This window comes from Anopheles nili, chromosome 3, assembly GCF_943737925.1.
Source record: "Anopheles nili chromosome 3, idAnoNiliSN_F5_01, whole genome shotgun sequence".
NCBI lineage: Eukaryota > Metazoa > Arthropoda > Insecta > Diptera > Culicidae > Anopheles > Anopheles nili.
Window position 1 is genome coordinate 2,459,653 of NC_071292.1, and position 24,311 is coordinate 2,483,963.

The 24,311-nt window shown below is 49.8% G+C and overlaps 2 protein-coding genes across 2 annotated transcripts; one reads left to right on the forward strand and one right to left on the reverse strand.

The window, feature by feature from the left end:
• The first annotated feature begins 904 nt into the window (after positions 1-904).
• On the forward strand, positions 905-6,298 carry LOC128725773 (rhomboid-related protein 2). Its single transcript, XM_053819544.1, has 5 exons — positions 905-1,393; positions 5,345-5,416; positions 5,500-5,571; positions 5,638-5,814; positions 5,883-6,298. Exons 1-5 carry the CDS (start codon positions 905-907, stop codon positions 6,204-6,206), a joined length of 1,134 nt encoding a protein of 377 aa, XP_053675519.1. The 3' UTR covers positions 6,207-6,298.
• A 605-nt stretch (positions 6,299-6,903) lies between these two features.
• On the reverse strand, positions 6,904-18,833 carry LOC128727730 (uncharacterized). Its single transcript, XM_053821668.1, has 7 exons — positions 18,692-18,833; positions 12,002-12,124; positions 11,707-11,928; positions 11,149-11,637; positions 8,271-11,078; positions 8,065-8,208; positions 6,904-7,994 (listed from the first exon to the last, which is right to left on the reverse strand). Exons 1-7 carry the CDS (start codon positions 18,831-18,833, stop codon positions 6,904-6,906), a joined length of 5,019 nt encoding a protein of 1,672 aa, XP_053677643.1.
• Positions 18,834-24,311: the final 5,478 nt, after the last annotated feature.

Below are 24,311 nucleotides of genomic sequence, written 5' to 3' on the forward strand. Positions count from 1 at the left end.
AACGTTGAGCGGAAGAATGTAGAACTGGTTTTTGTCATTAGTACGGCTTGTGTAAACATTCTGTGCCCTATGCGCTTTAAATATAAAATCTCCCCGAATAGGACGTAATTAATTATTTTTCACCAGACAAATTTCCTGCACTTCGTTGGAAGATTTTGTAGCTCCGAGCTACTATGTCGTTGGCTCTCGAAGGGTACTCCAACTGAGGGCATCTTTTTTTTTGTTAACAAAAACACACTCCACAATCTAGCTTGTCAAACAGCTGCTCAATTCACTTCCAACGATTTCCCCTTTCTTATCACTTTCCAGAACTGCCTTCGTCAACGCGAATTCAAACGCGTGTGTCGGCACGAGGACAAAGCGCCGCCTGAGTTCCTGCCTGCTCGTAATTGACATGCCAGGACTTATCTCCCGGCCAGGGAGTCCATCGGCCTGGCAGACAGTGAAGCAAGCGATTTGTCCCCGCCAGTGACCACCCGGACCGATTATGACCGATGCCAACGGACGCAGCAGCCGGTGAACCGTTGGTGGCCGTAACATTCGCTGGCGCAATGTAACAAATCGTAAAATCAATCCTCAGAATCAACCAAAAAAACGAACGTCATTTTGTGACAACAGAGTGAGAGTGAGAGTCAATAATTGCACCTAAACCTTCTGTTAATCGCCACCGTGGCCTTCCGATCAGCTGTAATGAGGTGTTTCTGCACCATCTCCGGGCTTATCTAATCGCCTACTGAGATTAAACACCCTTTCACAAGGGTGGCCACAGACACAGTAGGCCTTTACGCGACACGAGGGTCATGCCATAAACAACCTACGCCAGTGCCAAATGCCGATTGAGGGCCACTTTGGACGATTTGCCACAAAACCCCAAGAGACCCTACAGTGTGTGCCAAAAACGGAGATGCCAGACACGCGCAAAACGTCGTCAACGGTGGCGAAGGTCGTACCGGTGCATCGAGGGAAAGCCACCGGATCGGACACCTGTCAGCGAGCGTGGACCGAAGGCGACAAACAACCGGAACCGGAACGAGTACCATTCCTAGCTACGACAGGAAGTGCGTCAGACGGCAGCGATACCAGCCTGGAACGGACGCGTCGGGCGTGGCGCGAAACGAAAAGAGCGCTCATTTTCTCCATCGATCTGGAGCGAGGTCTCACCGGCAAGCAGTCACCGTCTGGAACACCTTCGGAGGACTCGACCGGTAGCAGTGGATCGAGTGCCAGCAGTAACGATGATTCTCACAGCGATGCCAAACTAGTCGATAAGGTGCCAAAGGTGAATCGACGGAAGCGGAAACCCGGGACCAGCCAGACCACGAAATTGGCCCAGTTGCGTCAGTGTTGCCCTTGGACCGTGCCGTGGTGTCTGTTGGTTGTCAGTGCCCTGCAGGTAGGTCCGCTTGGGATTGGAATTTGGGGGTCTAGTTCCAATTTTTGACAGTCGCGTGATTGTGGCCCCAGGCCGTGATTGTGGTTTGGGGTTTTTCTCCTTGAGCGTTAAATTAGTCAACTTTTTTTTTTGACTAACAACACAAATCAAAGTCACACCATGACGGGCTCACACTGTGATGCGTTCGACCTAATTCCGATTCAGCGATGAGGTTTCATTTATTTTCAGGCTCCACGATAAGATGTTGAGCATTTCAATCTAAGCGGGTTGGTATTTTTTTTAATTCGATTTTTGCTCTTTTGGCCAAAATCATGCCAGACGGTGACAGAAGGTTGAGGTAAGACGTACGAAAAAAAAACTCCAGCCTTGTCAACCCTTTCTTGTTGGCTTTCTTGTTTCCGTGTAAACTTCCGACTAAGCCCAATCAATCAAGCCTAGTCCAAACCGAAAGCCCGTTTTTAACTCAAGCTTATCGCATTTCGCACATATGTGCCGAGTCTTCCATGCATTATTGTGCGCAGGGAGTCTTTTACGTGATCCTGATATATTTTCACCCCATCCACGGTTGAATGGGTGCTCAGTTTCGGGCAGTTCCGGTCAAACGATTTCGCTTCCGATTCCGGCGTTGTGTTGCCTAGCGTGTTCGCGGAATCCTGGCCCGGTTCGAGGACTACGCACGTGTCAGCGTGCGGGGAAAGTACATTAACCCAGAAAGCGAAGAAACCGCAGGAGCAGGACATACATTTTCCGGATCACAGGCCAGCCGGATGTGCGTGTGAGAGAGAGAGAGAGAGCGAGAGCGAGATGCCGGCGCTGGATTCGCGAGATGGCGAAAAAATCGATGTCAAAAACTCATTGCATGGGGAAACGGCCTATGAAGGGTGTGGCACACCAGCCTGCCGAAGGGATGCTCTGAGCTTCTAAAGGAACCCTTCCGGCAGACTGAAAGGCACCAGCTTTTCACACCCGACCCGAGATGAAGCCGTGCCGCGCGTTAACAAGCCAACATAAATGATGACCGAGAAGGGCGAACTAAGGGAAGATTAAGGAAGTAAATCATGCCGCATCACTGATACATGAGCTCTCGTTCAAACAAAGCGCGGCATACGGACGAAACGCCGTAAAGTGGCATCGTAAGCCTCAATTAGCAGCCATTTCGGACCAATTTTGTGACATAATCGGCTTCGAATCCATACCCTTCGGAATAGGCACCTTCAGGAATGCGGAGGTTGTCTCATTTACGTTCCCTGGCGTCGGAACTCGAACATCCTAGGGCCGGTCGCGTGCAAACACCGCTCGGAATGGAGCTATTAATTTATCTAATTTGCTGCACCAATGCATCAACCAATGCATTGTGTTTAGTCAAGCAGAATGGCTTGCATTGTAGAGCACTGCATTGCATTGCTCTCAGGCGACCGAGACCGACCGAGGGACAATCATCTTTGTTGGGATTTTTCAAAGCATGGCGCCTCTATTACTCAGCATCCGAAGGGAAACCCATCCGGGGAGTAAACGGAACGCCTTGTCAGCTGTTGCATTCTACCCCGTGTTCGATCGGAACTGCCATTCGATATGTTTCGTCAATGTTGTTCCAAAATGTGTCCATCTTCAACCGCTGTTCGCAAACACGCAGAACGTAAATATTTTCCCTTTTTGCCACTGAGATACTCGCCTCGTTCGTTTCATTCTTTATTGATGAAGGGAAAAAAAACTCTTCAAATTTGCCCCCACGAAGAGTGTGCGATATATTTGAAGAACTTCTTTTGCTTCCTCTCAGCATAAGCCTGCAGATAACATCGCTTGTTCTTGTGTGTGTTTTTTTTGCTTCTCCCGCTGCTCTAATGGGAAGGTTTTTCCTCCCGTTTTCGGGTGTAATAGACGCCCTAGACACTGTCCTTCTACCCTAGTTTATTCAGCTTTTAATACAAATTCTTCTGTGCAAACCCCTCTTAGAAAAGCCCGAGAGCGCTTGTTTGGACCGCCCCAGCACACGTGTCCTCGGCGTCTTGACGGTTGCCCTTATCTGATGCCGCTCGTTCATTCTCCTCTAAACCAATTATGGATGGGTGGCACTGACAAAGACAATGATTGAATAAAATCGCAATAAAATGCAGGCCTGGAAGGCAACGGCTACCATGGACGTCCATTTGGAGCATAATCTGCTCACAGAACGATCGATCGGTGGCCCTTTCCGACCGAAAGGCTCACTCGTTAGGGCTCGGCTTGTTGGGTTCGAACCCCTCGAAGGGTGATTGATGAGACGTGCGCGAGATTGTCACGTGCTGCGTCCTCCAAAAGCCGTTCCCTTGTAAGGAAAATCGGCAACCTTTAGCTGGCTCGCGAAGGAACGCGCCAACTCACGGCACCCCAGCGGGGCAATGTCAGCCACTAGCAACTGCATGTTGAGGTCTCGCAGGTGCCACCTGCACGCGGATGATGACGTGAACTGCAGAGGTGCAGTTGCAACGCGGCCTAATCGCGCCAGCTGCACACAAACCAGCGGAATGTAAACAAAGGCGCTGCATTGGCGTAGCGGACGAAATCCAATATTTACCCATCACCGTCGTAACAACCGTTGCCACTGGGTCACGGTGTGAATCGGGAACAGCTTCATCGATTGTGGCGCACGCTGCGTAACGCGCTAGTTTCCTCGTACCCCGATTGATCCATCAATGACAGCTTCTACTTCCTGAGCTATCTCTCTCTCTCTCTCTCTCTCTCTCTCTCTCTCACTCCCTTGTCTAATGTGTTCACTTTGTCTCCAAATCGGCCAAACTAACAATGCGCCACGCGATCAGCTCAATGACGCTGCACCTCCCAGTGCCAATATCGCAACAAATCGTTGCGCGAGATTAAAAGGGATTTTTGTGCGACCATAGGCCCTTTGTGGAGCGTCGCTATTTAGTGTCCGTCAACCCCCACGGGACATTGTACCAGCAGAAACAGCCACCGTAACGGCCTTTGTTCTTTATCGCGTAACCCTGACGGACTGGGTATGGCTTCGGTGACCGCACACACACACACGCTCGCTCGCACACACGTGGAAAGCCATCAAACTGTCCCATCAACGCACCCTGCAATTTGCCCTGATTTTGTGGCCTGCTTTGATTTTCGTGTTAGCTTTCCGAACTGCATTCGCTGACCCACCGAAGACGAAGGAGAGACGATGCACCAGTGCGCGTGGAAAATCCTTGGAATCGACTTTGCGACTCCCGTGACATAATTAGCTGCACCGAACGCAGCTGCATCGGTGTCCGCGAAACTGGTTTCGATTTACAGCGGAACGTAAAACCGTTGGCCCAGATCGGGGCCCTAACAAAGTATTTTCGGTTGAAATAAACGCCGTGACTGCCCGGTCACTGAGCTTCCAGCGGTCTCATCGCGTCCTCGCCATTAGGCATACGAAAATAAAGCGGTGGAAAATAAAGAACTCGTAAAACACCAATCCTAGCAAATGGCCCTTCCGGCTCCCATCAATCCGTCATGGTGACGATCGCAAGCCCCAATAAGGGCGATGTGTGGGTGATTCTACTAGAAATTTGATACGAAAGGCGGTTTCGGGTGTGCATCCTGGATTTTTGGACGTCCCATGCGCCGGGGCTGATGACTGCGCGTTTACATAAATCAAACTACGCCAGTTTACATTCCCCAGCCGGCCCCAACCGGTGCTTGTGTTGTTGGGAGGGCAGCCCGGCGGTGTTCGCGTGGGGTCATTAGAACATATTTAGATTTACGAGGGTGTATTGCTCACGTTTCCGTACCCCATAGGAAGGATACTTTCGCAGGCGCACACGTCGATACGGGTTATTGATGGTCCGGCTTATTGCGGTTTTCAGTGATGTTTTTTGTAGAATTTACGAGTAGTTCTTTAGCCTGTTACGTTTCTGATTACTAGCAAGTGCTCCAGTGAGTTATCATGTCCGATGTTTATACTCTTGTGCTCTTCCACAGATAGCTATCTTTAAACTCAACAACGCTGCCCTGCATCAGAAACTCATATTCTCACCAGTGAAACAGCACGAGGTATGTGGTATTCCTGATCCCAGTTCCTAGCTTCACAAAAATCGCCATTTACACATTGTGCTTGTGGTGACTATCTTCCACAGATTTGGCGATTTGTGACGTACACATTTCTGCACGCCGGGAATATACATTTGGTGCTTAACATCATCATTCAGGTAAGCGAGCTTCAATCTTGTTCCTTTAAGATCTCTCTTCTCATGATCAAGCTGTGCCTGTTGTAGATCCTCGTAGGATTTCCACTGGAGACGGAACAGGGCCATTTAAGGGTGCTGTTCACGTACTTCGCCGGCGTAATGGCCGGTGGATTGGGTGCTTCCATATTCGAGCCTTCGCTGATGGTCGGAGCTTCAGCCGGAGTGTATTGTTTGCTCGTGAGCCATATCCCACATATCATCCTGGTGAGTAAGGCAAAGTTTGACCCCATCACGTTCTGTACTTATCGTTATTCCAACCCAACGGTTTGCAGAACTTTCGCTCGCTGTCTTATCGCTTCTATCGGCTAGCTGCCGTGCTGATGCTGTGCATCAGCGACATCATGTACTCCATTCGACACTGCCTTACCAAAGGGAACCTGCAACCGCGAATTGGCGTTGCGGCACACATCAGTGGCGCCATCTGTGGTCTGCTGATCGGTTTCGTCATCTACAAGTCCAAAGTACAACCCGAGTCGTGCGGTATGATCACGGTTTTCAGACTACTGCGCTACCTAGCCATCGCGCTTCTGGTGGCGTGGATAGGCTGCACCGTGCTCTATAACCTCGACCGGAATCATGTGATTGAGATCCTTTAGCCATAAGGGCCAGTGCCGGGAACGTAGTCAATAAGTTAAGTTTCGAAACGCTAGCTTTTCTACTCGAATTCAATTGTACAGTATACAATAAGAGCGGCCATTTATGAAAGATTTTATTCGCCATTTCGCGTTACGGTACGTTTATTCGTCTTACATCCGAACATAGTTCTTAGTGCTACGAGAGAGAAAAGGAGATAGAGAGTCACCTGAAGGTGAAGCACACCTTCAACCTTACCCTAGAGACGCCATTCCCCCGGAAGAGATATTCAAGTCCGAGGGCTCGAAGCGACCGAAAATCGAATACCACTTCCGGCAGGAAGGATGCATCTTCCAAACTAAAAGAAAGCCTTCCGGCTCAACCCGGTAGCGCTGCGGTCACCTGTCGGTATCGCAGCGAGCCACAACCTGAAGTTCTTCGTTGCGTGATCGATACCGTACCGTGATATGGTTTGCGTCTACGATTCGAAGACACCCGTCCACCTTGCCGGTGGCTTAAAACTACAGATTAATATCACGAAAATCACAGTAACTCCCATTCACTCACATCCATCCAGCAGCGTTCCCATTCATACGGTGGACGTACGGTCCACGCTTACACACCTGTACACTGTAATATTACTGAACACCCGTTCGCACCTGTGTAACCTATTTCGAGCACTCCAGAATGCTCCAGACCGACATGGTCTTCGCCTATCGCCTATCGCCGCCTTCTGCAGTCCAATGGAGTGCAATGGACACCGACCTCGGTACATTTGCACTCGAGACACGGTCCAGACAGCTCAGATATGATCCTGCCTACCCGGTACATCCGTCCGTAAATGTTGCACCCGGCCAGCTTCAGAATGCCCACCGTATCCTTCACCTTAGACTTCATGGTAATCTCAGCCGTGCCCTCGGAATGATGCTGCTTCAGTTTGTTGATGTCCACCGGGTTAACAACGTACGAGTTCGCGTTGATGCTAGGAGCACCACCTGCGATCACCTGGTACTGATCGGTGTGCCGTTCGGAAACACCATACCCGTACCGATCCAGCTCGTTCTGTGATTCCGTGTCCGGTTCCGGTTGATTGATGGGCTTCGTGTGGAATCCTGGGTTAAGGAACGGCAGGTCCAACAGCGATGGTCGATAAAGCGCCTTCGTGTCGTTTTTAGCGCTCTCTACCTTCAGTGTGACCGTACCATCGTGTAGTTCCTCGTCTGAAGGAGGTTTCACCTCACCAAGAGAAGTCTCAAGCCCCACAGAAGGATCGTACACCGACGTCAAGCGAGAGGGCAACGTTTTAAACGGTGGAATTCCATCCGCCAAGCTAGAGGAAGCCGCATCGCCACCAGTGCCGTTCCGCAGTTTGTTCTCGTGAATGGGATCTTCTTCACGCAACAAAAAGTTCAACATGTTCTCGAGGCTAAACATTCCACTTGGTTCGGGTTCATGGCTCGAGTCGCTGTTGGTCGTCGGCTTGGAAGTCGCCGAGATGGGTTCTACCGAGTGGTCTACCGATACGGGGAAGTTGAGCTCGAAACCGGTAAAGTTTGGCTTCGACGGTGTCGTACGGTGAGTTGCGGTTTCTTCATGAGAAACGGAGGACAAATAGTTCACGTCGGTCGTTATCGATATGATCTGCTTCTCGTATTCATCGCTTCCTTCGTCGGAGTCACCCAGAAGATCCTCCAGGGAAGCGTTATGCGATTGCAGATTCGACAGTAGCTTCTCCTTGTCCTCGATCAGTGACATCAACGGAGGTGCTGGCTCCGTTCGAATGACATCGATGAACGGATTGGCTGGGGTTGCTAAAAAGCAGAAAAAAGCACACGATCACATACTGTACCTACAGCGTCAATCCATCTCCCAAACTCTTACCTCCATAGGAACTGGTTGATGAGACGTTATATGGTAACTTCACGTGGTGATCGTCTGTCGACAGTTCACCAGTCGGGAATGGTGTCGTTGCGTAGCTCTCGTAGTAGAACTCATCCTTGATGGGCTCTTTTGGTACGAATCCACCTGAAAAGGAAATACACCCAATCATCAAGAATGTCCAACAAATTGGGATGACTTTTACAAACCTTCCGTCTTCGTCGGAGGAGAGAACCCGCTCATATCGGTTCCATCGATGCGAAACAGCGGATTATCGGTGCTCGCTTGCACCTTGTCCAGCTTCGCTCCGCCATATGCTAACTCCTTGTGGTTGGTATAGTACACATTTTTCTCAGGATAACCCACACCGTACTTGTCGTACACCGGCACGTACGTTCCCTCCTGCGGTACTTCGTACTTGGTGGGGATGAACTTTTTCAACTCGTTCTTGAACAAATCCTGCTTCTGTGGATGCTCTGCGTACTTGTGAATGGTGTCCGTGTCATAATCATAGTCCGTTTCGTCCACCGTATCGTACTTATCGCGAATGATTTTGGTGTTGTAGTATCCATTCTTAGCATCGATGTCGTAATTCTCCGTCAACGCCGGGTAGTTGATCGCAGGATCGTACGTATACTCGTACTCAGTCATCGGCTTAGCGTGTGTCTTGTACGTCAATCCAGGATGAAGTATTTCATGTTCGCTGCCCATTCCATAGGCCGTCGGAACCTCGTACGGGTCGTTCACAATCGGATAATTGTTGGGGTGGTTCTTGAAGTACGTATACGTCGGCGGAATGATATTCGCTGGCTTAGGAGGATCGTTCTTTTTCACGGCGTCAGCCGGCAGGAATGGAATAATCTTTAGATTAGGCAAACTTGGTGGCAACGTTGGCTCGTCGTAGTCCAGGCCAACATCCGTTTCCAAAATCGAGGGAATATTGCTGATCTTATGGAACCCGCTGATCGGTATCGGTTTCGGTGTAAGGGGTCTATATTCGGTGCGGTTTTTCTGCGACTGCTTACCCGAGTCGTTCTTCGTCGCATCGAAGATGTTCGAAAGGCCACTGAGCAGCACCGAGAGCAGATTGTTTTCCTTCAATGGATTTGCTGGACGACTCGGAGGGGTTGTAAGCTTTGTGGGAGCTACAGGTGTAGTTGCTGGAGTGGTAGTGATGGTATCATTATTCTCTGCAATGAACAGTTCCGTTCTCAATGCCTCATGGGATGATTCCGTGTTAGAGGTGACCATCGAATCCATCTGTTCCGTTGTGGTCTCAGTAAAGTCTTCTGGAATCGTCGAAGATTCCGATGAGATGGTTGATGTCATCGTTGTTGATTCCTCACTCTCACTGAATTGTTGCGTACTCGTCATAACCTCTTCTGTCGGTTGCTTAGTACTTTCTCGCATCACAGTAGTAGACTCGGGTTCAACCGTAGAAGTAACCTCACTTTCAGCCACTACCGCAGTAGTCACCTCGTCGATTAACACAGTCGATTCCATGGGTTCCGTTGTTGTGGTCGTTGTGGTCTTCGGTTGTACAGGTGTGGAAACCTTAGCTAGACCGAAACCAACGAATTTATTATTCGGTCGCTTCGTAGCAATTGTTGTCGTGATAATCGGCTCGCTAGCCGTCACTTTCGCGACCTTTTCGATTTTGGCATTAAGTGAGTTGAGAATAGTTTCAACCGTCGATTTATCGACCAACTGATCAATCTTTATCACCACATCGACTGGCGTGGAACTAGCACTCTTGGGAGTAGTCACTACCAGCCTTTCCAGCACGGCTGGTTTCTTCGTCGAGGATGATACGATCGTTGATGCAGGTGTAATAGTTGCTGAAGTAGTTTTCAAAGGCTTATGTGTTGTAGAGCTCGCAACCGAGGAGATCCTTTCTACACTTTTTGTGGGAGATGTCCTAAAAGATAAACTAGACGATGTTGAAAATTCTACTTTTTTCAATGGAGTAATGGTGGTACTCGGCTCAACTGAGGTAGTCGAAATATTAGGTACTATTTTTGATACAACAGTTAGATTTCGTTTGGTAGCGGTTGACGAAACTTCTACTGGTACTATCGTAGTTGAGGGAGCGTTCGTAGTGGAGTGCCTCGGTGGAATGTCTCGTGGCATTTCTGTAGTTGTTGTCGGAGTAGACGTTTTCAAGGTGGAAGCAGTTACTGTTGTAGACGTTGTACGGCTAGTAGTAGGTTTCGTGGTAGTACTAGTGGTTGTAGTACTTGTGGTAGTAGTACGTGTCACAGGCATTCTTGTGACCGGGGCGGTAGGAATCTTTGGAGTTGGTTTAACAGTACTAGGAAGAGCAGTTGTAGTAGGTTTATCCTTCTTCGTATTAGCTGTTGTTGTTGGTTTTATAGTAGTAGAAGTGGTAGTTGTGGTGGTTTTGGTACTAGTAGTCACAGGAATCGATGACGACGTTTCTGTTTTCTCTTCGTAGACATCCGTTGTAGGGACGTTTTTGTCGGTCGTTTCCGTAAGAGAGTTCGATACTTCCGTTAGATTTTCCTTCAGCAGAGAATCCGATTCCAGATTTTGGAAACTCGGTTCATTCATCAGAAGAGTTGGAATCTTGGGCAGCGGTTTAAACATGATCGGTACCGGTGGAATGTTCCTTACAGGGAAATTAAAGTCCGGCTTTTCGATGTAAATCGCTTGCGGCTCTTGAATGATTTCCACTTTCACTGTTTGAAGCTCATGGGACGCTTCCGTGGACGTGACTGTGCCCACTTCCGGTGAGGTGGTAGTACTTAGTAGCAATTCGTCTTCTCCAGCGTCATCGATAAAGTCCAACCCAGCCCGCAACAAATCTAGGAAGCTCTTCTCCGAAGTGGTGCTTACTGGAGCCGCCTCAGTGACTGGCGGGACTTCAATCGTCTGAGAAGCATTCTTCGCTTCCTCCTTGGGTGCATCAGGATCCGGCCCAAAGAGGATAGTGAAGAAGTCGAACGATTCCTCTTCGTCTTCCATTTTACGTCCGAATGGTTTCTGTTCACCGTGCTCTGCAATTCATTAGAAAGAAGCATTAAGGGGATGTGTACAAGTGTACTTTCACTGTTGGCTCATACTTACTACAGTCGTATCGAACCGCGCAACACTCTCCACGCGGTACTCGAGGTGTACAGCCCTTTATAGGAGGAGCGCATTTCTTGGGTGTACACTTCCGCTGTCCTCGAATGCAGTAGCACGCCTCACACGGATCTTCCGACTTCATTTTCTCACCATCCGGATACGTGTGGGTACCAACGGTGCATCCGTTGCTGCGATAGCCTCTACGATCCGACATACGCTGGTAGTGCTTGTTATTGATCCTCCGGACGTGGTTCGCCGATTCGCTCGACTGCTCGATTGCACTATTTTTGATTGGAGTTTTTCCAGTACAATCGTACCGGATGGGACAGCAGGCAGAATCGACAAACACGGGGGCACACTTTTGATTCGCCAGTGCGCACTTTGGTTTCACGCATTTCTGCCGTCCATTGATGCAGTAGCAGTACGAACAGAGTGATGAACTAACCATCGCGGAACCAGATTTGTACACCGTTCCATTCACGATACAAGCTGAAAGTGAAGGACATCGTGAAAATATGAACTTAGAGCGTGACGATCGCTTTGGCATCGTGTCCATACCTCCATTATCTTCCACCTCGTCATCATCTGAGCGGCGCAGGTAGGAATTTGGATTTTCTAATCGTTCCTGAGCCGCTTTTTCGTAGTAGTCCAAGAAATGTAGCTTCTTACGATCACCGTGATTTTTCAGTGCAAGGTTCAGCTTCGAGCACTGCAAGTAAGGGCAACAAGAGCCAGCTTTGTGCACCAAAATGCAACCTCTTGGTGGTGGAATAGGTTGTTCTACAACGAAAAAATCAATCAGAACCATTGGATGGTGGGCACTAGAGCTATTGAGGATCGTCTCAAGACCTACCAGGGCACACTTTTAACGCACAAATAAGCGTCTTATCCGTGCATTTGCACATCAAGCAAGGTTCCTTGGTCGGCACGATCGAACCTTCCATGAAGTGCGTTCCGTTGTAGTAGCAGCTGGATTCTGAAAACGAGATAGATTCCAACATATTTATCGAGTTCATTTTCGCTTTTACGATCCGACATAATTCGCTCATCATGCTGCGGTGGAAGTTAATAGTGTTGGCATAATAAAAGTGTTATTCCTTCTTTCCGGTGCTTCGTTTTAACGATCCTATCGAAATGAAACGAATCAACGAAATATATTCGCTCTGGCGAGCCCGATCGAATATATGAAGCTCCTAGCGCGCCCGTAATTATCAACTCCCGTTAGCAGTGCCAGCTTTGTTGCCACTTTTGCGCATCATTAAGTGACACCGACAAGATCATAAATACTCCAAAGCACCGCCCCGGGCTGTGGGAGCATTAAAAATTCTGATCAAGCGACAAAGCTGGAACCGCAGAGGAAAAAAACCGCTAGACCACACCGTCATCCGGTTATTGACACTCCGGTGGAGAGATTAAAACAAAAAAACCAGCACACCCGTAGTGCCCGAAACGTGACAAGAAGCCGGGCGCGTTAATGAAATACACAACACCAAGGAACCCGTTGAGATCACCATCATCAGTGGCACCATCATCAGCCTCAGCCAGGTGACACATTTCTCATCCATTTCAGCCATTGGCTGGAGCATATACAAATTTTTTCGCCATCATATCGGTGACACATTCTTCTCCATTCTTCTTTTCGACATTCCCGAGCGTTGAAAAGACGACGGAATAATAATAGGTATGCGATTTCCAATCCTGATTCATCCCGAATTCGAGTTTCTGTTACACAGCCTGTAAGCGTTTTAAAAAAAAGCTCTCACACCAAGCAGCGGCAAAGAAAATCGAAATCGATCTAACGATCGCTGATCGGCTAATGGCTCGACGAGGAGGGCCAACAAGAAAAAAAAATCACCATCCATCGATCGCACCGTTGATAGGCCCATTTCCCGGTAATTTCCCTCAGCGCTCGCTATCTTGATCGGTCGTTTCACGAAAATGGCCGAAAATAATCAAACCATTTACAACAGCTTTCCAACGCAAAGAATCGACGGGGTCGATTGAAATTCGATGGCAACAAAAAAAAAACAACCAGCCTCCCAAAAGCCCCAAACGAAACCCTGCACTGCGAGCGGAACGAACCGGACTCGCCGGCCAACAAAAGCTCCCGACCCGATCGAGTCCAATCGGCCGGTTTTCGGGCGGCCTGTCTCCGATGGGGGTCAACGTGGCGCGAAAGTAGTCCATGATCAAGGCCCCAAGACCCACCAGTCGATTGCACTCCAAACGCGGACTTCCGCCACACCGGGGTCTTTACGTCACACGCGGCAGGCCAGGATGGGTTCATCGAACCACGTGTGCGGTGTCTAATTGGGTGTGCGATCGCGCGAAATGATTAGCAAACAGATGGTTCCAGCTTCCGCCACACGGGCGCAGCTTAACGTAACCCATATTTCCAACTGACACTGACACTGACAGCCAACCGGGGCCAGTTTTCGCTTGCGGGTGACTCGATCAACCGCTCCAAACCGGCCCCAAAAGCCCGAAAGACCTGGGGCCTGGGGCCAATTTGCCCACTCATCGTAGTGTCCTAGATTTCGCAGCAGGGCAGCACCAGCCACTAGGACGCTCGGTGCTCGGTGTGGAGGGTCTTTTCTTCATTCAACCGCGCATTCAACTCGCGCATTCTTTCGCTTCGGACGTGCCTCTTGAAATCGGTTTCTCCTTCTGCGCTTCACTTTCCGGCTGGCAGGTCGGTGTTTGTTTTTGCTTTGCACCCGCGTCAGCGCCATTCTTGACGCCCACTCGCGTAGGGGCGGGTTTTCTCTCGGTTTGCATGTGCCCGGCCCCCCGAAGGGCCTTGTCATTAGGGCACAAAATCAATTCGCTTCAGCACGCCGTTAAGTAGGCGACGCGGTGCCACGATTTTTCCCGCGATCTGCGAGAGTGCCTTGGAGGATGGCGGGTTTTTTGTTTCTTTGGCGGAGCTTTGTTTCGCACACGAAACAAACAAAAACCTCCACCTGTCAAGCTCGAATAATCGATGCTTTTTGGGAAGCGAAAGCCGGTTCGAAGTGCTGCTTGGAGTGAAATGGCGCACCGTTGGGGGTGGTGGGATGAAAAGTAAAACGGAACATGTTCCCATTTTCGCCGTCTCCGTTTATCTAAATTACATTGTTTGATTAATGTGCGGAGTGGAGCATGCTGTTGTGCGAATAACATATTCCGACACGTGCTGTCAATAATACATTCATTATCTGCTTCACGTTTGCTTCTTCGTGCCGACCCGTTCGCTTTTGGTATAAATATTTATACAATCCAATTCAATTCGCCGTTTGGAAGAATTCATAAAAAGTAACCGTTTATGAAGCGCGCGTAATAAATATTTCATCAAAGCTAATCGTTTTACAACACCCAAAGATGCCAGAAGATCGTCTCTGACGATTGTTGCTCGATCATCAAACGCCCTTTTGCTTCCCAGGCTACATCGGTCGGCCGGAATCAAACTGCACCTTCTTCCATGTGGTTTACATTTAACGTAGCTCTTCGGCAAGGAACAACGATGCGCGGGAAAAAAAAAGTAACATCCACAGCCAATTCGCAAGACAAACCCATTAAAACAGGCACCCCTGAGGGGCGTCGTCGTGAGCATTTTTCCCACTTTTTCCCGATTGTTTACGGTCATCGGGCGTCCAGCGGCTAAAGCTCCACTTATCGCCGCCAGCCGTCCAACCAGGACCAGGTCTGTTCGCGCACCGGCTGGATTTATGGTCCCGAAGGGCTATCGATTTAAAGCACCCATTTACGGCCCTTCAGGGTGGTTGGGTCGAGTCGAGAAAAGGCCACACGATCATCTGCGATCACCTCGTGTTGAAAGAACCACCAGAGCCCAAAACTGCATCCCATGCATGAGGACGCGCCCGTTCGTGCCCGAGGGAATTTGAGTCATCGGAATACATAATGTGAGCCGAGTCGAACCTGTTTTACTTCCCGCTTAAGTCTTTCACCGACCCACACCCGAAAGTGTCGAGGCGTTCCCAATCGTCGCGTACGTTGTCATCAGCCCACCAGGCATCGGGTGCGTACCTCCCAGTGGGGTTGAAGATGCAGTGGAAAAAATTCCAACCCCTATTGCCGCCCTGCTGACTCTCGAAACCCCAACGAGGCCCTGCGGGTGGACGGTACGCGCGAGCATAATAATATTTAGCACACGATAATTTCACACTCTCCGGCGGTGGTCCTCTACCAACCAGGGAGGGACGAGTTGTTTGTGGGGGTCGTTCGTTTTCACCACCCCTAGTCCATTATGCCAACCACCGCAGGCGCAAGATAATGCGTCGGCCGTTGGAAAATTATGGTTGCTGTTCACAAAACGAAACGAAGCAAAATGATCGCTCGCTGATCGCGGCTTGCGAACCATTGCGAGAACTAATTTGCATTCGCTACGTGTGTGCCCTCCACGATGGACCACTTTCCTTCCGGCCCTGCCCTACACCGTGGTGGAAGCAGTGTGGCATTCATTCACCACCACCGTAAGGTGCAGGAAAATGCAGGTCACATTCTGGTTTCGTTTTTTTTGCGCGCGATCGCCACACACGCGGATCTGCGCGAGCGCGAGCCACCAACGCGATACAAGTTTGCAAACAAGAGAAAAGATGACGTTTGAGTGGCAACATTATGGAAGAAAATGAAAAAATAAGTGCTGATGCATGAAACCATGTCATCATGTGTGATCGTTCTCGTAATACACACGCGGTGGCACAATGGAACAGATCGTCCTACCGAGCACGTTAGAGCACGGTTTGCGTAATGCCTTGCTGAAGAAGTTTGATGTTTAAGCTGGAGAAAAAAAGCGCGACATAAACAAACAATCGACCGTTCGTCGCTGGATCGATCGTTGAAGTTCTTCGTTTTCGCCTTCAGCAAACACGCTACGAGAGAAGAACATTTTGCATAACCAGTTGTCAGAGTGCCTCTTCTCGTTCAATTCGGGTCATCTTCTTGGTAAAAGATTCCTCTTTAAAACCTCTAATATCCATCATACACACTTCTGACCAGATAGCCCATCTGGATGGTATTACAAAAAAAAACACCAAGCAGATAAACATCTCCACAACAAGTGCTACTCTCCACCACCGTACACCAGGCGAGAAAGATTTAATTAATGATTGTACACCGCAGACTTACTTTTGCTCTCTTCCATCCTAAACGCATTCCACCGGGAAGCGCAAAAAAACTGCGCAACAAACACACGGCAAGTATTCCGCGGCTAGTTAGCCAAGGTATTCATGATTACGTACAACCCTAGGTGAAGACGTTCGCTGGGCCACATTCCGATCGTTCGGGTAGAATGAAACGAAAGCAGCCTGAGCTGACCCAGTTGGGAAACTCGCTGCACTCTCGGGTGCATACAAAAAGCTGCAGTCTTTTCTCGGGATCGATTCGTTTGAGCCCCCCGTTCGGGTAGCCAATTGGCGAAGGACGATGGGAAAAGCACTACACAGGGTTGTTGGTGTAACAGACGGCGTGTAGTTTTGTATTCAATTAATTTGTACATGCTTCCTCGTGGACTCCCTTCAGCCAAACGCCTGGCATTCGAAATGAGGCCTCGGCCACAGGTGGACCCGTGCTGGTCAAGGTTTTTCCTCCTGCTGAGTTGCTCTTTATTTTTTTGCACTGGATCGTTTAATCTAGTTTTGTTGTGCTTCTTTTCCACGCCCGTACGATGGCTTGGGCCTGGGTTTGCCCTCAGCCTGGGGCTTCTTTCACATGCGCGCACGATTACACACCAAATCCACCCAGAAACGGACCCGTGGCCCGGATTCCCGAACGATTTTTCTTCCCATGGGATCGCGTGGATGCAACGGGAAGCGTGAAAGTGCTTTTCGGTGGCCAACACAACCGAGTCGTGTTCCTGCTCGACCGGCTCGTGGCCGGTATTCGATGCCGTGGTTTAATTTTTAACGTTTTAAAACCGCTCGAGGGAAGGCTGACCCACCGGTTAACATAATCCTAACGGTAGTCCCGGCAATGTGAAATGTTGGAAAATATCATTAACGCGCCAAAACGGCTCCGTTTGGTGAGACGAATCCCGCCGGTCGATCGAAAAGCGGGAATTAATTCGATCACAGGCCATTTTAATTACCTCTTCCGTACCCAGCAGGCAAGTGCATCATTACAATAAGCCTTACCAATTAACAGGCCACCTCTTGAGGCTCTTTTTCAGTCAAGCACCCAAATTGGCCCTGCTGGGCATGAGCGCCTGATTCAATTAGCACCATCAGGACCCGTAGTATTTGCGCCACACCTGCGCGCCAGAGTGATCATTTACCAGCTCGGTCGATAACGCAAACGGGATCCGGGATCATAATTGTGCGCACGGAAATTATCTGCTTCCGATGGCGTTGAGACTCGCAACTGGGCGTGCAGATACACCAGAATAGATAGTGGTATTAATCGGTTGGTGGTTGTTATAAACACGGGCAAAAGTGAAACCAAAGACTGCTCGAGCCCACGAGGGAGTTTCATGGGTGCGTGTGGCCGATCGCCGATTAGTGCTTCCTATCGCTCAGCCAGCAGATGGGATGTTTCCTGTCCGTTAAGCAACCGGTAAGCTTGGTCGAGAATTAAGCGCTTAGTGCTAGCTATTCGCCCTCATCGGGGAAAATCACTCACAACTTGCAACGCCCAAACGCGCAGCTGCTGTCAAGATGCTCGAAAACTGACAAGCCCGTTCTGGAAATGCGCAAACGAAATGAAAAAACCGCTTCCGCAAAAGCACCCCGAGAGGTACTAATTTGTACGATGCGTCTTTTCATTTTACTCTTCAAGATCATCCACCCACGGCGGGAGGTTTACGAACCTTCTCGGGGCCGAAAAAAAGGCAAACACCCCAACGATAGACACGCTCCAGAAGCTGGGAGCGTTTTTTATCATTTTCGTAGCACGGCTTTTCCCGCGGTTCGACCCTTGTGCTCGCATTTTCGTGGAACGTTTCGCATGAAACATGGTCCCAGAACGAGCCCATTTCCTCTCGGCCGAAAGGAAAGACTTTAACAGCACGAGAACATTATTTAAAGTGCCCAAAGTGCATGTCAGCCCTCCAAATCTGCAAGTATAATGAACCGACGATCTTTTCGGGGGTCGGCTATCTTGAGACGATCAAGCAAATAAAGAATGACCCAAAGCAAGACGAGCAAATTTGGGTCTTAAGCTGAGCCGGAAGGAAGCATTAAATTATGCAAACGGTCCAATGGCGCTGGCTTTGAGCTAAATATAACTTTAAGCATGCTCCATGCTACAAATAAGAGCAGCTCAACCAAACGCAGCCGTTCGAAAATTTGTTCTAAAATCGCTCTTTAATACGGCCCGATTGTCAGTGTTAATGAAAATAATACTCTTTAGCGGCACTTTAAAAGCACCCAAAACCAAACGAAACGGTACTCTTTGCTTTGCCGTTCAAGCTATTAACTTTTGTGAGGAATAAACTCACGCTTATCGCTTATCTCAACATTACACCTCTCGTGAAAAGGCTCGCACCGGCACTCCGAGAAATCGGTAAAATTTAAATCCATTAAATTAAATTACCCGCCCAGGCACTTACGAGTCCGCTGCATGCGATAACCATCAGCGAACGGGAACTGCGTCGCCGCCAAGAATGCAATCAACAGCGTCGTGCAGAAAGTTCCCAACATCGATGATCCTTTTGGAGGACCAACCGTCGGGTGGCGTCGCTCGAAATGCATCGCGATCTTTTCGAAGCTTTTGTTGATCAGTTGTAGAACTCTTTCGTGTACGCTTTAGAATCGTTCTTCATTCAATCGAGACACAGATCACTCACACTCCACACACTAGAGAACGCTCACAAGGACTCAATCAACAACTCGCAAGCTTTGGGCCTGAGCTTTGGGCAACAGTATTGTTGTTTTTCGCCACAATTTCGTAGCAATCGTGCGTAAATAATCTTTCCACCTCTCGAACGAGCGCACACTGAATCAATCGCTCTCACTGCTGGGCCGCACACCGAACCGGCAACGGCACATTAGCGATCGGTCGATAGCAAACTTCATCATCATCAATCATTTTGATCTCTGCACTTTGCGCACCGAACCTCTGCCGAAATGATGGGAAAGCGCACACGGACTTTCCGGCTACTCGGGAGCCCTATCCGATGGTAATTTGCCTTAAAAAATAGCCAACCCTCTCTCAAAGCCCTTGCACACACCACGCGGACTTTACACTTGCACACACAAACACACGCGCAAACACAGCACACTTCCGATCGCACTTGTGGATCGCGATCGTGGAGTTTCGAAGAAGGAAGATTGTCGCAAAGCTTCTGCGGCCGCCCGGTTCGCTGGTCGAGACGCGAATGATCGCGAGCGAGCCACGATCGGTGGGAAGAAAAGTGATTTCCTCCGACGGCCGGAGGAAAAGTGCCATCCACCGCAGGACCGGAGTGAGAGCGAAAATGCGCACAAGAGCGAACGAGAGCGCACACAAAAAGCTCCAAACGGAGAAAGACGAAACCAAAGCGAACCGAGAGCGGTCCGTACGGTGCGTGTGTGTGCAAGAATGTTGGAATCCACCTCACAGTGAAGCATTTCGCGCAGCAGGCTCAAGCGAACGTCGAGAAGATGGTGAACTCGCGCCGAAACGAAAGTCAACACGGCGTGGATGAGGTACACAAAAATAAAACGAATCCAACATTGATCTTCACCCAGACCGGCTTTTTCCACCGTTTGTGCATGTGAGGGCTTATGTTGGGTGGCTTGGTTGCGCGGCTTTGGGTCTCTCCCGGAAAGGTCCCAAAGCTCAACGACGGAAGCGCCAGCAAGCGAACGAAAAGCCGCCACGTTCTGAACCTCAAGAACGCACGGGTCAGGGCGAACGATGCACGGAAACCAGAAGACGACCGAATCCGTTAGACAAACATAATCAGGCTATCAAACCATCATGGGATGGGGCTTGTGGGAGGATGAAGAGGGACTAGAGTTGGGTGTGGGGGGGGGGAGGAGGGGGAAAACAATAATATCTCGTTCGAGGGGGCGCGCACGCGCGTATGGAAATGAGTTCGCTGCTGGATGGTTCACCAGGTGGAGATGAAAAACTACGCGAGTGCAGAGGGTAATATTCGATTAGCCGGAAGCTGGATAAGCGAGAGGGTGCATCGTGGAAGAGAGAGAGAGAGAGAGAGGCGAGGGAGGAAGTAAATATTTTTGCTCCATTTTCCATCGTCCCGGGCTAGTGGGGTTGAAGGCGCAACGGGATGCTGTGTGGGACGAAAAATGGTCGAAAAACGGAGGCTGGAAAAAAAAAGGAAACTCACCGAGCAGAGGGTGGCGAGAAGGAATTAAACTAAATTTCCGCTCAAAAGGAAGCTAATGAATATCGATGTTTTGTGTTAATTGCGAACGCTTGAATACGGAAGCGAAGAAGCTTCAATGCGATGAAAAGCGTTTTTCCCACAAACGCTGGATCAGAGATGGGTTGGAAACGGTGTGTTCCCTGAGCTTCCCAAGACCCCCCAAAATGCATTGCGATGGGAAATGGCGCCTTCCTTCGGCACGTAACATCACCTACCCACCATCCCAACCACCCATCCGCCTGGAGCTACTACAAAACACCACGAGGAAATTAAAATGTTACCGATCGCAAAGATTATTCGCTTTCGCTATGAAACCCCACCGACCGGCGGCGGCGAACGAACGGTGCAGCAAAACTCTGCACGAAAACTCGTGCCCAATTAGCAGATGTTTGTCATAGGTCCGTCTGGTGCTAATGGAAGGAGAGGCAAGAACGCGAACACGAAGCCACCGAGGCCATCGACACCGGAGTTGGCTGGATTGTGGGGTGTGAGAAACTCACCCCACACTGGGAAGCCATTCTCAGTGCTGCAGAGTTGCGTGATCCCAAGACGGCACCACGGGGAGTCAAACGGCGACGAAAAGCCACCGGAACGGAGAACGAATGCGACCATCCGCGGTTCGTGTTTGCGCACGGATGCGCCTGATTTCGCCCACTGAGCTGTCACGCATGAACTTCTACCGATGGCTGGAATGCCCGCTGGCTGAGGGTGAGAGCCTGATTTATTTTCCTCCAAAAAAGCCCCTTTGTGAGCTGAATTCGAGTTGGAACAATCGCCGTTCTAATGGGCTTATCAAGAGGCCCTTTTTTAAGAGTCTCTCGGAGTCTGCAAAAGCCTCCTTTGATAGTTCATTGCACTTGTCTGAGGGTAACGGATGCGTTTTGCCAATCGTGCGCATCTTTATGGTAATGAAAAACCTCAGAACCGGCGCCAGCGGGTCAACAACCCGCATTAGCCCCACACGACACAATCGCCCAGCCAGAGATCTAATCGCGTTCTTAATGCGGTCTCACGCAGTTAGCGCTGTTGGATTGTTGGATTGCAATTTGCGCAGGACCTCCGGGACGCGACATAACAAACTCAAATCAAAGTGAAACTGCACCACTTTCCTTGGACCACCGTCGTTGTCGTCGTCGTCGTTCCGTCTGACTTCATGTCAGAATCGGTGAGTAGAATGAAATGGAAACGAGCGCAACGGATCGTCATTTCACTTGCTCGTCTCCACCGACGCTAATTTCGAGGCACATGAGCATACCGATTTTGTCACCAAAGCCAGTCCCAGTGCCAGTTCCGAGTCACCACGAACCAGCGTAATAACTAACCGGAACCCGTTATACCGGACGGCGGCGTGCAGCTATTCCGCGGCCGGACTGGCGGGCTAAATTGTTGCATTATATATTGTACGCACGCACCGGAATACGCTACGCCTCACTAAAGCGGCCACGAAAGACTTCAACGCGCGTGCAAGCGACGAACACCAGGCCGCGTGCCTGACGGGGGACGAACGCGCGTGAGCATCTAGTACGGGGTACGGGTTATGCTGCTTCCAGAAGTGGTTGTGCCACTTTCGAGGAGCTTCGTTTTCGTTCTATGCAGGCCGCTTTCGGGCGCGCCGGACTCCGATGAACCGTTTTTTTCTGCTATTTCTTTCCTTGTTGTTTTTTCGAGAAGCTCACGTCTTCCTTGCGGCGGTCCGATTTAGGCGTTCGTTTCCGCTGTCCGATGAGTAACAGCGATCCTCACCCAGTTTGCGAGCGATTACGCCCGCGATAGTCCAACCAACAGCCGTGTGCTAATATTGCGCATTCGCGAAACTCGCCACCACCCGTTCAGAGTACGAGCCCCACGTGAAAGGTAAACTATTTACTCTAGCTTTTCGGGAGGATAATTATTGAAATTTTTTTATACACTCCATCCGCCTGCTGACACCCTCCAAAAACGGCCGTACCCCACAAAACGGTCGATTTGAGCGGGATAATTGTGAGAACAACTCAGCGGACCACAATCACCGGGACGATTACGGGTCGCTGCCGGCTTCGCTTGATCCCGCCAATGTTGTTCCTGCTAAAGGGTGTGAAAACGGTTTTCCTTTGTGTACGGTCCGTCCCACACACACACACATACGCGGGTGCTTCCACCATCGAGCATCTGATCTTGCACCGTGATCTTGGCTTTGAAATCACTACGTTTCGTTCGTACACTCGCGATCCCTAGTGTGAGTCGTCGAGCGCGCTTTTCCCCGGCGGCTGATAAATGATGATTTGTTGTTTCATAATTTTTAGGCTGGTGGCCATCCAAGAGCCGCAACTAGCGCCGCATCTGCCTTGACACCAACGCTCGGGCTAGAAGGGGGGCCACTTTTCTCCTCTTTTATGCCGTACATTAGCTTATCTGACCAAGCTTTTCAACTCCAACCAAAACTGGGTCACCAGAACAGAGCCTTTCTATTCCACCAAAGTCGCTAGGCAATGGACGCATCAATAGCCCATGAATAATGTCAGCCGCCACTGGCATTAACATCAGATTTGCGATGTTTATTGTTTTGCCCCGGAGCATCTCGCGCCCATTTCTCACGCTCACCGCGGAATGGCGCGCTGGGTCTGTAATTCGGCGTTTGGTGACCTACGTGATCGCTGGATCGTTCGTAACCGGGCCATGGCATCCAGCCGGAAGATGCTCGAGAGATATTTTGACTTCTCTGGGGGTGAGTGGAAAAAATATTGCCCCTTCCCGCGGGAAAAGTGTAATAAATGTCCCGAGGCAATTATCTTTCATTATTCTGCGTGCCGGTATAAATTAAACACCACCAAAGTGCAACTAAATTAAGGCAGAGCACCATTTAGAGTGCCAGCGTGCCTTATTAATTGACGGAAATTTATTGCATCGGATAAGATTTTTTCGGCCCCCGGAATTGAGGAAAACAAAGCGATCGACCGATGATAGATGCCGTGTTTTCCCCGCCAAAGAATGGCGCAAGTGTATTAAGATTGTTTGCTCTCCAAAACGCTTCACATTGAATTGCTTCTATTGAGCGTTGCGATCGGCGCGTAATGGTTACCACTTTACCATTTCCACACAACACAAACACCGGCTTGATTTATCTGCTCTTATTCAAACCCATCTAGCATTTACTCAAATTGACCATGATCCCGGGCAGGTTTCGCTCATGGCCTTCTGTGGTTCTGTGGCAAGCTCCGTAAAAGGCCAACCGAGGCGATCCAGGCGGTAACAAAATTCAAAAGACTGCAAGCGACGAACCCTCTTGCGGGAGCCGGCACAACAGCGTTAGCTGGATGCACGTTGCGTCACGTCAAATTTGCACTCCGATTACACACCGGCTCCGGCTGGCATTGAAAGTTTTGCGACGAGAGCACGCAACGGCAACACAATCCCGGTCGTTAACCGCCGCACATTCAAACACCGGGAGCGCATCTGGAGCCGGAGCCCGATTACGGTATGTGGGATGAAAAATTCTTTTGTCATTGCTTACGGTCCTGCGGTGTGAGATAATGCAACCCGATGCAACGGTCATGGCCGTCTTTGGCACGTGTTTGGCTTCCTCACTCCCATGGCCGTTGACCATCCGTGCGGGGATTCAGTTACATCATTACGGTGCCGGATATCAAGGGCGCACCCCATAAACTGACCCTGGATTTCTCTGAATGACTCCCGACCCATGCGGCCACGTCATGGCCCGGTAGCTTTTTAATGTTCCTTGCGATAATAATACCACACTCCATAAATTTAAACGCCCGTGGTATGAAGCTGTAAAACGTACAAAATAATCAACTAAACCCGCCCTTCTCGAGAACGTGCTTGATAAACAAAAACTTACAAACGCCGGGCAACACGCCCT